We start from the raw sequence: 16,807 nt of genomic DNA, 5'->3' as shown, positions 1-16,807 counted from the left end.
AAGAAACTGAAGAGGCAAGGGATCTTGGTGTATTGGCAGATAAGAATTTAAAGTTGAAGGGTCACATAGCAAAAGTTGCAAATACAACTCAGAGAATAATTGCTATGTTGAATCGAACCTTGACATGTAAGGATAATGAAGTAAGTTTGCCTCTTTATAAGGCTTTGATAAAACCACACTTGGATCAATGTGCGCAGATTTGGTCTCCCGGGTTCCAAGGAGATAGAGAAGCTGTGGAAAGGGTGCAAAAAAGAGTCACAACGATTATATCCAGATTATGGGATTTAGATTATGAGAACAGATTGCGAGTATGTAGATTACAGACTCTGGTTAACAGAAGAAAGAGGGGGGGAGGATATATAGACGTCTGATGTTATTACATTTCAAATGATGAAATATTTCGTTATATGGAAGGCGGGGAGAGAACACTGTGGCATCCGTGGAAGTTATAGTTGTTCTCATTCAAGAAAAGGTTAAGAGCTAGGTTTTACTCACAGAGAGCGGTGAATGGATGGAGTAATTTGCCCTTACGGGTAATGAGTGCATCTAGTGTAAATGAATTTAAGGGAAGGTATGATAGCTGGGTTGGGTAATTTACAGCCTCCCTAGATGAGTCCTTGTCTCCCTGGGTGCAAAGAAGAAATTTATATATATATAAATATCTTGAAAATTCATTTTTACTCGGTTGGAATATTATAAAAAAAAAGATTTAATGACTGTTACCGAGAGATAAAAAGATGACAAGATATATTTAAAAAAGATACTACTAGTTTACTAGTTTCGTTAAATGAACATCCTCAGGTATCACAATCAAAGAAGTATATAAAAAATTACAGAGACTTAAAATTGTACTAACAGAACAAGTATAAAAAAACAGTAGCGTGTTTGAAAAAAAAAAGCGTGTTTGTCTTCCCAGATGAGGAAAATATCATCAATATAGCGGTACCAGACTTTTGGTTTAAAGTTAAAAAAAGTTTAAAGTTTAAAGTTTAAAAAGCTATTAACTCCTTTCACTTTAAACCAAAAGTCTGGTACCGCTATATTGATGATATTTTCCTTATCTGGGAAGACGGTGTCAATAACCTCTATTTATTTTTAGACCACCTAAACAAGTGCCATGAAAAAATCTTTCATCTTCGAACTGGAATCAGATGACTGCTTCCCTTTTTAGACCTCAAACTTACCAGATGTGCTGAGAGCATTAAAATCTCAATTTTTAGAAAGACTACTGATACTGACAGATACCTTCATGCTTCCTCCCATCACTATCCCCCACAAAAATGTGGTATTATTTCCACTTTAGCCCACCGAGCCCAATCATTACTTACAGAAGAAACAGAAATTGAAAATGAACTCCGTTTTCTTAAAAAAACGTTTATTAACAATGGTTTCTCTCCAAAGAAAATTGACAAATTTCTTTCCCCAAGGCACTCAACTACTTCTGAAGATCCCTCTTCCCCAAGAGCCTTCATCTCCTTGCCTTATATCAGCTCTCTTTCACCAAAATTGGCCAAGATTCTCAAGAAATTCAACTTCAAAACGTGCTTCACTACGCTTCCAAAACTTCGTTCATTACTTAGCAAACATAAACAGAAACATCTTCCTACTCAGTTTCCAGGAGTGTACAAGATTTTGTGTGATTGCGGAAAGCCATACTATGGACAGACTGCTAAATCCATCCTTCTACGTTTGGATGAACATTGTAGAGATATCCTATAACAGGACCAGAGCTAGCGCTCTCTCTAGCCACGTTCTCTTTTCAGCTAACTCAGACGAAGGCCGCCAGTACATTGTAAACTGGACTCAAACTGCTAACATCCACGTGTGCTACGATGAACTCGAAAGAAAGATTGTTGAATCTAGGGAAATTTCTCTAGATTCCTCTCATATCAACAACAGCCTGAGTTACAATCTCTCTGATGCACACATTGCTTCTGTTCAGTACTGGCGCACTCGCGACAGTGCGTAGTATTCGTTTGTTTGGAACTCATACTTGCATTTTTTTCAAACACGCTACTGTTTTTTATACTTGTTCTGTTAGTACAATTTTAAGTCTCTGTAATTTTTTATATACTTCTTTGATTGTGATACCTGAGGATGTTCATGTAACGAAACTAGTAGTATCTTTTTTTAAATATATATATAAATAAATAAATAAATAAATATATATATATATATATATATATATATCATGTCTGAGGCAACTCGTGGTAAAGGTAAGGGAAAGTGATCAGAGCTTACTCCACCTTTACCACGAGTTGCCTCAGACACATAATTCAGGAGCAATATATATATTATATAATATAGTATAATATATATATATATATATATATTCAGTGGATTGAATCCAACATTATTTCAAAGCCGAATAGAGAAACTACAAGAGTTTCATGCCGAATATAGAGATTATAAAAATTGTGGCAGATACAAGCATAAGCTAAGTTTACATGACAGGACAACTCGTAGTAAAGGTGGGGTAGGCCCCTATTACTGTCCTTAGTATTTTACAGTAGTACACCCTTACTACGAGTTGCCCTATCATGAAAGGTTAGCTTATGTTTGTATCCGCCGAAACTTTTATAGTCTCTATATTCGGCATAAACTCATGTAGTTTCGCTATTTGGCTTTGAAATGTTGGATTCAATATCCACTGAATTTGAATAATATATATATGTATATATAGAACCGTTGTCCTTTCAAGGTGGCAGCACTTAACTGATTTTTTTTTTCTTTAACTTTACCTTACATATTATTGCAATACGGTACTGTGGTATAGAAAAGCGGGATGTTTAATTTTTTGGCGGCTTGATGTTATTCTGTAATTGAAGAGCTGTGTTCTTAGATAATTATATAATCGTCGAATTAGGTTACCATGTTTTAATTAAGGACGTATACATTAATAACATTAATAAAAGTATAATACATTTAATTCAGTGTACCTAATTTTCATATTTAAATTTATTTTTTATTTATATTCGTCAGTACATGGATCAAAAACCATACGATGAATCATTTATTCGTTATTGGCAAACCCAATATTTTTCAGGCGTTAATAAGCAATACAATGATGATTTGTCAAAAAATTGCCATGCTGCTGACGTTTGTCGTTCTCTGATGAATCAGGTACATTATGCAGCAGTAACAGGGAGGTAAGGAAATTCATAAAAAATATAAAATGAGCTATAGCATGAGTCTGTATTGGCTTAACTGTCATGCTACGAAATTAGGCAACTGTAAAATCGTCACCATTAGAATCTTGTTTGAAAGAAGAAGTGGTAGTGACGCAAATGGACATTGAATCTTTACGGTTATTGTTCAGCATTATGATTCCTAATCAAATGACAGTTATTTTGCTCGAGCCCACACCATGATTATCATTATTTCTTATCAACTACTTTAGGAACAATCCACTTAACTCTTACTAGCTGTGTATATCCATTGGTAGAGGGATTGAAACTGCTCTCCAAGCAAAAAAAATCAAGTCCTCACATACTAACTACACCCTCCATTATTTTCTAGGGATGACTTATTTTCCATCGAGTTATGTAGTGAAAATATTTGCAGAAGGTGACATAAATGTCTGAAATATAAAATCTCTTATTTGTTTGTCATATCCTTATTTTATGAGCTATACAAACTTTTAGCTTGTGATCTATTACATATCCATAAATTGCAAGTCTAATATTATCCCTTGATGTCGATGCTTCAACACCACGTTTTGAAGTTGATACATAGTTTTAACACATGGTTTTAACATTGTAATTTTCATGGCTAGTGCTGGTTGTGTTAGTGGTTTTCCACTGTTGCTGGAGAGAAAGATGGCATAATAAGGCCGGTTATATGTATTTTGGGATTAATATATCTTTAATTACCTTTTGAAGTGTATATCGGAATGTTAAAGTGGAGTGTTTAAGATGATATCAGGAGTGTGAAAGCTAGATTATGAGGAGAGATTTAGAATTTGTGGACTGCAGCCAGGGAGAGGGAATCTTAATGTGTGTGTGTATATATATATATATATATATATATATATATATATATATATATATATATATATTGAAGAGCTGGAGTTTGTAATCTAGGAATACTCTTGAACACCTTCAAGGCAAAGCCTGTCATAATGAACAAATCTAAATGGAGTGAAAGATGAGTAGGATAGCAGGTTTGGAGTATCAGTTGAACAGATGTATATAGAGCAGCTGTAGGTTTAGCAAGAACTGGAAGGGGAGGAATTCCAGTTTTGCTTAACATTTCTGACAGAAGTAATTTTAGGAAAAATACAGTGCAGATACAGTCCATCTGAAAGTTTACAAGTGTCTGTGTGAGTGCGAGAGGGAGGGACAGGAGTCATTAGTTAGCAAAATTACCCTGTTTTGGACAGCTACGTTTTAGAGAGGTTTTTGGTGCACTACTGCAAATCTTAAAGTGGTAATCTAAACTTGGAGACTGATTTGTATTTACTTTTCACCAGTATAGCTGCTATAAAGTCAGTAGCTGGATAGATAAAAAGTAAAAACATGACATCCTTTTTCACTTTGAGAAGGCTACTTTTTTACCTGTCTAGCTACTTACTCTGTAGAAATCTGTAATGATTGATCTCTCTCTTTCTCTTGCATTCTCAAGCTACAATAGAAGCAATGTGTACATGTCAGGAAAGGTTAGAGGTAAGTCTTAGTCAAAGAAGAGAGAGAGATCTCATCTTGCCTGTTGAGCTGAGTGCTGTCAAAGGCAGTAGTCTTTTTTTTTTTTTTTTTTTGTGAGGGAGAAAAAAGCATTCGAAGTAAGTTGTCATCATCCTGTTGAAGGATGGTATAGAGATCACTTGTAGAATAGAGGCAAATAATGTGAAGTCAACTGCAAACTTTTTTTTAACTGCTTACACATGAATAAAAGATTAAACAAGAATATAAATTTTTGTCTAGTATAATTTGCTATGGGGATCAGTGTTTAGAGCATTAGTTGTTGAAGATCTTGAAGCTTGTGATATTTGATCACTTCAAGATTTGTCATGAGTAGGAAGAATGGAGAGTGCTGTCATAACTATAAATGGGGTTTGATGTCAGTGAGAGAAGGTCATTTACATATGAGAAAGAGGGCAGATGATATGACAGAACCTTATAGAATATCTTCAGTAGTAGAGAAATCTGAAGAGATAGAGAGTGCCATCTAAAATTACATGCAGCAAAACATATATGAAAGCGATTCAGTGTCATAGGTGTGAGAATATCACTTCCTGATGCCCTTATAACACGTACATGAGAAACTGATTTTATAGAATGATATTCATTATCATTCAACATACATTTCTTTTCCAGTTCTTCCCACTTCCTTTTGAAGGGTAACAATTTAATGATGGCCCTATATATATATATATATATATATATATATATATATATATATACTCATTCATTTCTGGTAATTTTTGGAGCATGCAGCTTGTGCAGGCACTAAATTCAGCAAATAATCCAAAGTATGTACAGTTTGCTGCAGCTGTTCACAAACACCTGGATTAGATCACTAGGAATACTCTTGAACACCTTCAAGGCAAAGCCTGTCATAATGAACAGATGTAATTGGAATGAAAGATGAGTAGAATAGCAGGTTCAGAGTATCAGTCGAATAGATGTGTATGGAGCAGCTATAGGTTTAGTGAGAACTGGAATGGGGGGGGGGGATTCCAGTTTTGCTGAACATTTCTGAGAGAAATTGGCCATTGATGGTAAGTCAGACCATAAAAGAATGCATTCCCCTTCCCCCCCCCAGAAAATAAAGTTAGCAGTAGATCACATGAAATAGTGAAAAAAGATATTTAATGTAATCTCCCACCTACCCAAGAAATTTTGGAAGTCTGTACTACCTGTACTAGAATGAGAGATTTCCGGAAAGAGAATGAAGCCGGAGAGTTTCTGTTTTTTTCGAGAGCGAATACCAGAAGCGTGAGGAGAGTGAAGAAAAATGAAAGCATTGAGGTGAAAGATGGAATGCATGAAAAAGTGATTGGCGAGGTTAATGTTGTACGCAGTATGAGTGACTGCAAGAATGAAACAATGGAAAAACACAGGGAATGACGAGATGGTGATGGAAAAAATAGTTCACTTACATGGAGTTCTTCACAGAACAAAAACATGAGATTGAGTGGTTGGAGAAAGTTACAGAAGCAAAGAAGGGGGGGGGGGAGGATGGTAGGGGAGAGAAATCACTATAAAAGAGCAAAAGCATGAGAGTAAGAATCAAATTTTGTATGGGGATTCATTGGCAAGAGGAGTACTTGAGGAGGGTGTGACAAAATCATGTTTTCCTGGTGTCAAGATTAAGGATGTTAATGATACTGTAAGCAGAAGAGCATGAAGGTGAAAGATGTTTATTTTGGCTGGAAGAGGGGGGGGGGGTGGTACAAATGATTTAGCAGGTTGCAAGTGTGGTATGTGAGAAGATATGAAAAAGTTTACTAGTACACATGAAAAAGAAGAGTGAGAATGCAAAGTCTGGAAAATGAGAATGTTTATGGGAGTAATGCAGGTGAGCGTCAGTTTAGGTAACCTAAAGGTTAGTAATTTTTTTTACTAAATAATTTAAGGAAATTACAACGTAAACATTAAAATAAATTTTAATATACTTCATTATTTCGGCAATGTCACGTTGCCATTTTCAACAAACTTAAGAACAAGACACGTGCACGCAGGCACAACTCATTTCACAATGAACTTAGGCTATTTTGTTTGGCATCTACAAACAAATAGAGGGGACAGCCATGGGTTCTCCACTCTCCTCACCCTTGGCCAACTTTTATATGGAGACTTTTGAAGAGAAAGCCTTAAACTCTGTCCCGCAAAATCCAACCATTATTAAGTATGTTTATGATGTGTTTGCTATTTGGCCACATGGCTCTGATGCACTCCTCTCCTTCCTAACACACTTAAACAACCAACACCCCAGAATCATCCATCCTGGAAGAAGAAAAAAAACAAACTGCCTTCCTTTCTTAGACACACTAGTCACCCACCAGCCTCATGGAACCTTGGTTTTCTCAGTCTATAGAAAACCCACCCATACAGGCAGACACATTCACCAACAATCCCACCACCCCTCCTTGCAACAATATGGAGTCATTAAGATACTACACAACAGGGCTAAACTTATCTGCTGAAATGACAATGCCCTAACCACAGAGCTAAACCACATTCTCAACACTTTCTCAGCCAATGGCTACCCCCCCCCCCCAAAAAAAATCCAAAAAACATTAAAACCAGTAAACCCCCTCACAACAAGGATTACTCTAAATCCATCACCGTACCCTATATCCGAGGCACCTCGGAAAAAATTACAAAAATCCTAAAAAAACATGACTTAACTTCTTGTTACTGACAATATAAAAAATTGGTATCCCTTATCTGCTTTACTAAATAATAAATTGCTCTACTAAATAACTAAATAAATTGGGGCAAAACAGGGATGGATATGAATCCAATGATTTGGATTAGAGACCTGCTGATGGACAAATATCAGAGTGCTTTATGAAAGAGTTTTTAGTCCAGGAGAAGGTAGATGACTACTGATGTATCACAGGGTTCAGTATTTGGTTCTCTGTTTAATTTGTACATCAGTGATATAGAAAATGAATTGATGGGAAATATTCAGTTTTTTGCTGATGATGTAAAACTGGAAGTGCAATAGCAATTGAAGAAGATTAGAGATTCCGGAGGATGACATTAACAAGATTAGCAGCATGGGCAATAGTAAATCGCTGCCAGTTTAATGTGGGAAGAATATCACAAGCTGTGTGTTATATTGATGAAACTGATCTGGCCAGGGATTTGGGTGTGATTGTGAACAGGGAGTTGAAGTTTAAGAGGACATATTACAAAGATTGCCAAAACAGCACATCCAATTATGTGGTTGTTGAAGAACACACTAACCAACAGGGATAGGGAAGTTATTGTTCCCTTTATAAGGCTACATTTGGATTGCGATACAGATCTAGTCACCTGGATTCTGTTTAGGAAGAAGTGGTGGAAACGATTCAGAGGTGAGGAACAAAGATTGTGGCAGGTGTAGGAATTCAACCTATATGAGAATAGATTGAAAGTCTGGGCTTCAAAAAGTAAGGGATTTTATGGGATTGACACTTGAAGACTTTTCAGTACATGGCAGGAAGGAAGGAAGTGTGGTTAGCAGTAGTGTTAGGGGTAGATTTTTTGCTTTGAAGATGGTGTATGAATGGAATGGGTTGCCAGAGCTGGTTGTGAGTGCTTTGTCAGTGACTGAGTTTTAGGAAAGGTATGATTGGTATTGTGTGAATAATGAATCTCCTGCTGGATGAGTCTTCTGCCTCTGGCCTGGTTGGCCGAGTGGTTAGCGTATCCGCTCTACAGCCAAGAGCCTGCGTGTTCGAATCCTGCATGGGCATGGATGTTTGTGATTGCCCTCTCCCAATATGGACTGGGTCACCATGGGAATAGTAGACCCAAAACCTCCTGCAATGGGAGAGGCCTTCATCCTGCAGTGGGTAGAAAATAGGCTGAAATTTTAATAATAATATAGTATTGGGGGTGCTAAATTACTATACTAAATATATCTGGTCAGGTAAAACAGAAAACTTTCTCTGGAGAACAAAGTACTACTTTGCTCATGCTACCTCTGGCTTCCAAGCATGTTGTGATCTCACTGCTGGTAATTCTAATCATCATCTACCTAAAGATTCAAATGGGATTTGAATCTTTAGTGAAATGCCAAGTACTTGACTGTTGAGTTTGGCAGTGCACAACTGTCCACTCATATAGTTGATGTTCACACCACATTGGGTTGGGTACATGTTGAAATAAAGTGAAATCTAGTCACAGCTGCAACCATATCATTCTTTGTTGATGGCCTGTTAGAGCTCTTGAGTACATTGTTCAGCAAATAGGCATTAAACTATGCTAGAGGAGATCACCTAGTGGTATCCACACACACACACACACACACATGCAATTGTGGTCAATATATGGCACCCACTCAAGATGTTCTGCGTGGGGTTTTTGATTCAGACAATTTTTAATCAACCACCTAATCTTATTATTATTACATGACACCTCCAAGGATCCAATGACTCTCATCGAGGGATCTTCTCCCCCCCCCAACTCTCTACAACTCTCTGTCTCCACCACTCCACCAACTGCCACTACCTTTATCATCTAAACCAATGGCATCTATTATTTAGAGATCTGAATATTTTTATGATGAAATGAGATCTTTCTTCTGAGAAGTATGGCAAGACTGTGTTTGGGCATTCACATAGTAATCCTTGCCCCACTAAAGAATGGCAAGAGCTCAGAGCATAAGGCATTTGAGGTACTACAAGGTTTGTCATATGATAAGAGAAATGCAGTGTATTATCAGCAAATCTATGTACAAGATTTGTTGTTAATGTGAGGTCATTTATGGATAGAAGGAAGAGTGTAGGTGATAGTAGTATCCCAAGGTACTGGTGTAATGGGGGAGACCTAAGAATGTAAACTTTCACCATGACTTGTAGTTGAATGGCCAGAGAGGAAACTAGTAACCTGTTACAGAGAGAAGGTAGGTGATGAGGTGGTACTTTGGCAGGATCTCTCCCCCCGCCCCCCATCAGACAACTATCACGTTTTTTTTTGTGTGTATGTGTGTGTGTTATACAATTACTAGTGATATTTAAACCTGTCTCTTGATAACTTTTCAGCTGAAATTTCTCATTATTCAATAAGTTTTTTCTGATCACAAATGTATTACACCAGATTGTTACAGGTAGTTACGTTAAGATAATATATACTATTATTATATTAAATTTACAATGCTTAAGTGTTTTAAATAATTTTTGCAGTCTGTCCCCTGCCAGTGCTAATCGACTGATGTTCCAATACATGGAGAAATATGGAGATCTTATGGATGATGATAAAGGTAAGTAAATCATCATTAGTATCATTACGAGGCATCTGTGGAGTCAGAAGGCTCATTGCAAATATTACTACTATTAAATGTTGTACTATTATAAGGTTGTTTGGAGTTGCACAAAATTGCTAGTGTCTGACTATATAACTTTTTTCACTCGTTCACCACTCTCCAATTAAAAATCTTTCATCTTTTTTGCCACTTGTGCTTTTAGGAATGGCTTCCTATATGATGCAGTCTTCTATTGGTGTGATAAAATTCCATCTTCAGTTTATATTAGTCTAACAGATAAGCTTGGGTGTTGAAGGTTATTCATGACTTATTTTTAATGTTATTAACAACTCCAAACCAACTATTTTTTAAATATGTGTTATGCTTATATTTTGCTGAATTTCAAATCAGCATCATCGGAGCACAACCTTGCTGTATATGTGACAGTGAGTAAGTGAAAGAGTGCAATTGTAATGGACAAAAAATCTAAAGTCCTAATTTGGCACTCTCTAATGTTGTAAAAAAAAAAAAAATCAGCTATGTGGGAGCTGCTTACTCAAAAAATAATCTTTCAGATTATTTCTTAATATCTAATGACTTCTAAATAGCACATTAGTTTTCATCCATCTAATCCTGTGTGAAGGGGTGTCCAAAGCATGGTCTGCCAGTTTTGACTTGCCAAAATAATGGTAATGAATGTATTTTTTATGTTCTTTGAGGAGGGTGGGAGATGTTAACAGATCTTCCTGTCTGCCCATAGTAGGCCAAGTCAGAGTCACAAGGAAATTCATATCAAACAAATTCATATTTGTTTGATATGTGGCAAACATATCAAACAAAGCGTAACCATACTAGGGGCTTGCATGTAGCTGTGGTAAGTATTTTGTTCTCAAAGTGTTCCATGTAAAAGTTTGCTGGGGGGGGGGGGGGGGCAACCTATAGTAGTGCTATTAATCTGTTTGTAGATTTTTCCTCCAAGGTATGCTAGAGGGCGAAGTTTATCCTTAGGAGAGCAGATCAGTTGCTAGTTTAAAATGAGGTTTGAATGGTGTGGAGGCCATGTTTCATTAGTACTTTGGCTATTTTTTCTGATGTACTTCTGACATAGAGAATAGGAATAGTAATGTTGGGTTCCTGTGCATTAGAGAAGGGAGAAGTAATGGGATTATGTAGTATTTTATCTATTTTGTAGGAATTGTAACAGTTGGCTAAGAAAGTATGCTGTAGATATTTGAGTCCTGTGAACAGAGCTGTATCATTAGAAGAAATGGCTCTCACTGTGTATGTGTGTGTGTAAATGTTTTTAAAATACCATCATACTGTTGGGCTGGATGATGATGCGATTGTTTATGTAGATATCTTCCTGTATGTGTTGGCTTTCTGTAAATGGAAAATGATAGTGATTCATCTGAAAGATGGATGACTAATGTATCAAGAAAACGTAAACAGTTATTAGATTCTTCTTCTACTGTGAAGTGGATTTTGAGATGTTGCCTGTTTAGGTAGGTGACAAAAGCATCCCAAGTATCTTGTCCATGGGGCCAAATGGCAAACACATCAACAAAGTGTAACAATACTAGGGGCTTGCATGTAACTGTAGTAAGTATTTTGTTTAAAAAGTGTTCCATGTAAAAGCTTGATAAAGGTGGGGGGGGGCAGCCCATAGCAGTACCATTAATCTGTTTGTAGATTTTCCTCCCCATGTGAAGTAACCTACATGCATAATGAATTTAAATAATTCAAAGATATCAGAAGGGAAATTTAGACTTGATCAAGTGAAGAGTGTCTGTTAGTCACTTGACTTTATGAAGTCAAGATTGTCAACCACCTATTAGTTGGAAGAAAACTGATGTGCTATTTAGAAGTCGTTACAGATTTGAAAGATTATTTTTTGAGTCAGCCATGGCTATGAAGAATTTTCCTAACCTACATACATATGGTTGCATTCATTTGCTAAAAATTTGTGAGACTGTTATCTTAACAACAACTTCCACATAGCTGATTTTTTTTTTTTTTTTTTTTACAATAGAGGGTGCCAAATTAGGACTTTAAATCTTTTGACTGTTTCAATTGTATTGTTTCACTTACTTGCTGTCTCATATACATGCTATATCAACATAGCATGTATAAGTATTATCTTACTTATACATGCTATGTTGTTCTCTGATGATGCTGATTTGAAATTCAGCAAAATATAAGCACGTTAATAAAACATCTTTTTTATAAAATACTTCAGTTTATACATGGACATAATTACACATTCTTCCTCATATCTGTGAAGCCTTGCTAGTTACATTCTTACCATCTACCCTTTTAGATGATATTCTAGTCTTTGCTGGTTTTGGTATCAAAAAGAATATTGTCTCCATTTTGCTATTAACAGGCTGTATGTTCTAATTGTATTATATTATGTTGTGGATGTTTGTGAAAGTCTTTAGCTGAAAAGATAATTTTTGGTGACTCTGGAACTGATTGGAAATCAGTTCTCTCCTGGAAGTCCTCTCCTGGAAGCGGATTTCCAATCCACTTCCAGGAGAGGACTTCCAAATTATTTAACCTTAGTTTATCCGTGGGAGTTGTTAAAGGGTCAAAGGTTCAGTGTACAAGACAGATTATGTTGTTTATTATTTTAACGGTATAATAGAACACAGAAACTAAGTAAATAATTAATTTATTAACTTGATGATGATATTTTGCTGGTATTATAACCAGCATCTTCACAGCACAAAAATACTGTTTGTCACAATACGCGAGACTAAAACAACATGGTGTACTTAAACAAAATTGTAGCAGCAACACAAAGACTAAAGTCCTGATTTTGGCGCCCTCTATCTGAAAAAAAAAAAAAAAAAAACTATCATATATTACTTTCTGAGCAATAAATACAAAATGTTATATTCAGGCAATGACAATCAAGGAAAAGAAGGAGTAGCCATAGTATTCAACACAAAATATGAGGCTAATCTTCTTGAATGGCAGTCAGTCTCAAGTAGAGTAATGTGGGCAAATATGAGAATGGGGAACTGGACAATGAGACTTATTTGTGCCTATGGTCCCACAGAAGGTTCTACTAAGGTAGAAGTGGAGGAATTTTTTGAGGCTTTAGAAAAAGCAACTGACACAATGAAAAATGAAAAGTTGGTCCTTGTTGGGGATCTAAATAGTAGAGTAGGAAATGATTGTGAGACATACAAAAATATTTTGGGAAAATTTGGAGAAAAGAGCAAAGCTAATAATAATGGCAAATATCTGTTGGATTTCTGCTCAGGACATGGACTGGTTATTACTAACACCATGTTCCAACATAAAAATGTGCACAAATTCACATGGAGAGAAGAGGCTAGGAATAAGAAAAGTCTCATTGACTATGTTATTGTTGATAGTGATGTTTTCTCCCTGGTGCAGGACACCAGAGTGTACAGAGGATTTGAAATTGGAAGTGATCACTATTTAGTCTTGAGCAGGATAAAATTGAATTTCATATTGAAAAGAATAACATGTAAGAAAGTTTTAAAGCGAATTAAAGTTGAGCAGCTCTCAGATGTGAACTGTAGACTAAAATACAGAAATGTTATTGAAAAGAAAATGAAAGAGTTTGAGAACAGGAATCAAACCTTGGAGATTCAGTGGCAAACTCTGAAGGAAACATTGATTGATTCTGCCAGAGAGGCATGTGGTGAGGTTGTGTGCAAGGATAAAAAAATCAGAACTCCCTGGTGGACACAGGAAATTAAAGAGGCAGTGAAGGAAAAGAAGAAAGCATATCAAAAGTTCCTGGCAAATAAGTCAGCTTTTACTCTTACAGAATACAGAGACAAATGTAAGAAAGCTAAACAGTGTGTAAAACTAGCTAAACAAAAGTCATGGGAGGACTTTGGCAAGAATATAGAAAATAAATATCAAGAAGGTGGCAAAATATTCTGGAGGTTGTTGAAGAAGCTTAGGAATGGAGGAAAGAGTGCTGTAAAAGGAATTAGAGATGATAAAGGTGAAATGAAAACAGGAGAAAAAGATATCCTTGAAGTATGGAGTAATTACTTTGAAAAACTGCTAAATGACACAAGCAGTGATGACAGCACAGTGATAAAAAAACACCGACCACGCATGCAGTCAGGAATACATATCCATACTTGAAGTAGAAAAAGCCATCAAAGGCTTGAAATGTGGAAAGGCAGCAGGAGTAGATGATATTCGACCAGAAATGCTGAAGTATGGTGGTATAAGAGTCTTACAGTGGCTGCACTGCATAGTTCAGAAAGCCTGGACAGAGGGACAAATTCCCGATGATTGGAGTAGAGCTCTCATAGTACCCATATATAAAAAGGGAAATAAAACTGAATGTGAGAATTACAGAGGTATTTCCCTACTGAGTGTTCCTGGCAAGATCTATGCAAGTATACTTGAGAAACGGTTGAGAAGAATTGTGGAAGAAAAGCTTGGTGAAGAACAAGCTGGATTCAGGCCAAATAGAGGCTGTCAGGATCAGATCTTCACTTTACGACAAATAGTCGAGAAAGCATGGGAATATAACAAAGATCTGTATTTAAGTTTTGTCGATTTGGAAAAGGCATATGACAAGGTGCCAAGAGAGAAGCTGTTCAATACACTGCAGTTATATGGTGTCAATGGGGCATTATATCAAGCAATACTTAGTCTTTATTTGAGTTGTGAGTCAGCAGTTAGAATTGAATTAAGTACAGGAAGGTGGTTTAGTGTGAAATCTGGTGTCAGACACGAATGTACTTTATCCCCTCTGTTATTCATTATCTATATGGATCACTTTATGAAGGAATGTGGTATTAAACCTGATATCAAAATTGGAGATGTTAATGTCAGCTCTTTGCTTTATGCGGATGATGTTATACTTCTAAATAAATCCGCTACAAGTCTGCAAGATTCTCTGACTAAATTGAATAGCTGTTGTAATAGATATGGTATGAAGGTCAGCAATAAAAAGACAAAGACAATGAAAATAGGCAGAATCATTGAAAATGTCAACTGTGCTGTGAATGGAGAACCTGTGGAACAAGTAAAACATTTCAGCTACTTAGGCACAATTTTTAGTGAAGATGGTAAACTAAATATAGAAATAGACAACAGAATCAGCAAAGCTGGTATCGTGGGAAGTCAATTGAATAAATTCATATGGAATAAGAAAGAAATTAGTCGGAACACTAAATTAGCTGTATACAAGACTGTGTTCAAACCAATTTTAACTTATGGATCTGAGAGCTGGGTCAGAAGTAAAACACTTGACCAAAGACTAGAGACCGCAGATATGAGAGTCCTGAGAAAGATTATAGGTGTGAACAGATGGCATCAATGGCAATATCATATTAAAAATGAGGATATTAGGAAAGAACTTGACATTGTCAGCATCCAGGAATGCGTTAGCAGAGCTAATCTCAGATGGTATGGTCACTTAAATAGAATGGGAGAGGAAAGATTAGCAAAACAAGTGTTCTCTGCCAAGTTGGCAGAAAAACGACCCAGAGGAAGACCAAGATATAGGTGGATTGATACGGTACAAAGTGCCTTAGACGATAGAAATATAAGATCTGATAATGTTGGAGTCTTGACAAGTAACAGACTGATTTGGAGGAAAATTGTAGATAGGAAGTTAGTAATGATGTAATTTTTTCATGTAGTACTGTCATATCCTGTACACCCCTTGAGGGTACATGGCAGGAATTTGATGATGATGATGATGATATTACTAGAGTCCTAGAAAAGTGCTAGTTTTTTCTTAATATGACTGTCTCCCAGATCTTCGGCAAGTTAATACAGCCATATTTGTTGAGATTTGGAGTGTGTTTTAGGGCTTCTGTCGCCTCTAAGAACAATCTCTCTGATTTATATGGGTTTCTGTGTAGTACTTTTGTGTTTTTCCAGTTGATCCTGTGTGCAGGGGTATCCAGAGCATGGTCTGCTAGGCCCGACTTCCCATAATGATAATTCCGGACGTATCGTTTATGTTTGCTGATGCGGATATTCACAGTTCTTCCTGTTTGACCGTAGTAGGCTTGATTGCATGAGCAGGGTACTTGGTAGACTCCTGTATGTGATAAAGGAGGAATGCTGTCCTTGGGTGAGCGGATGAGGGTGGCTAATTTGCTACATGGTCTGAATGTAGTGTGTAGTTTATGTTTATTGAGAATTCTTGAGATCTTTTCGGATGTGCCTTTAATGTAAGGGATGGTGACTGTTTTGTTGTAGTTCTCTGTGGTGGGTGGTGGATGGTTGGAGGGGTTTCTTAGGAGTGTTTAGTATTTTGTTTATTTTATGTGGATTGTAGCTGTTGGCCAAGAAGGTGTGGCGTAAGTGAGTCAGTTCAGCAGTAAGAGCCTTGTCATTGGAACAGATTGCTCTCGCTCTATGGGGTAGCGTTTTTAATATGCCATATTGTTGAGAAGGATGATGGTGTGATTGTTTGTGTAAGTATCTGCCTGTATATGTGGGTTTTCTAAAAACTGAAAATGATAAGGAACCATCTGGGAGACGTGTGATGAGTGTAGCCAGGAAGGGCAGACAGTTGTTGGTTTCCAGTTCCATAGTGAAGTGGATTTTTGGATGTTGGTTATTTAAATGTGCTAAGAATGTTTTCAATGTCTCAGGGCCATGTGGCCAAATAGCAAGCACATCATCAACATAGCGTAGCCAAAGTGTTGGTTTGAGAGTGGCTGTATTGATTGCTTGTTTTTCCAGGTGTTCTATGTAAAAGTTGGCTGGGGGGGGGGAGCCCATGGCTGTCCCATCAATTTGTTTGTATATTTTCCTTTTCCATGTGAAATATCCTGCATGTATTGTGAATTTGAATAGTTCAAATATATCAGGGGGGAAGTGTGACTTCAGTAGATTGAGGGTTTCTATTAGTGGTACATTTGTGAATAGTGAAGTGATGTCAAAGCTT

General features: G+C 36.7%; 1 protein-coding gene across 3 annotated transcripts in view; it reads left to right on the top strand.

Annotated features, from left to right (window-relative positions):
* The first annotated feature begins 2,786 nt into the window (after nucleotides 1-2,786).
* Nucleotides 2,787-16,807, top strand: part of LOC150092456 (fidgetin-like protein 1) — a 222,289-nt gene continuing 208,268 nt past the window's right edge. For 2 of the 3 annotated variants that reach the window (XM_090415025.1, XM_090415024.1), the window contains exons 1-2: nucleotides 2,787-3,149; nucleotides 9,839-9,915. In XM_090415025.1, coding sequence (XP_090271151.1) covers nucleotides 2,986-3,149; nucleotides 9,839-9,915 — 241 coding nt within the window. In that variant the 5' untranslated portion in view covers nucleotides 2,787-2,985. The remainder of the gene's footprint in view (nucleotides 3,150-9,838; nucleotides 9,916-16,807) is intronic. The other variant, XM_090415026.1, reaches the window with a different exon arrangement.

This window comes from Typopeltis vanoorti, chromosome 26 (genome assembly GCF_054136105.1).
Source record: "Typopeltis vanoorti isolate ZY-2024b chromosome 26, IOZ_Tvanoo_1.0, whole genome shotgun sequence".
Taxonomy (NCBI): domain Eukaryota; kingdom Metazoa; phylum Arthropoda; class Arachnida; order Uropygi; family Thelyphonidae; genus Typopeltis; species Typopeltis vanoorti.
Note: the sequence above shows the minus strand (reverse complement) of the source record. Positions and strands in the feature narration are given on the sequence as shown.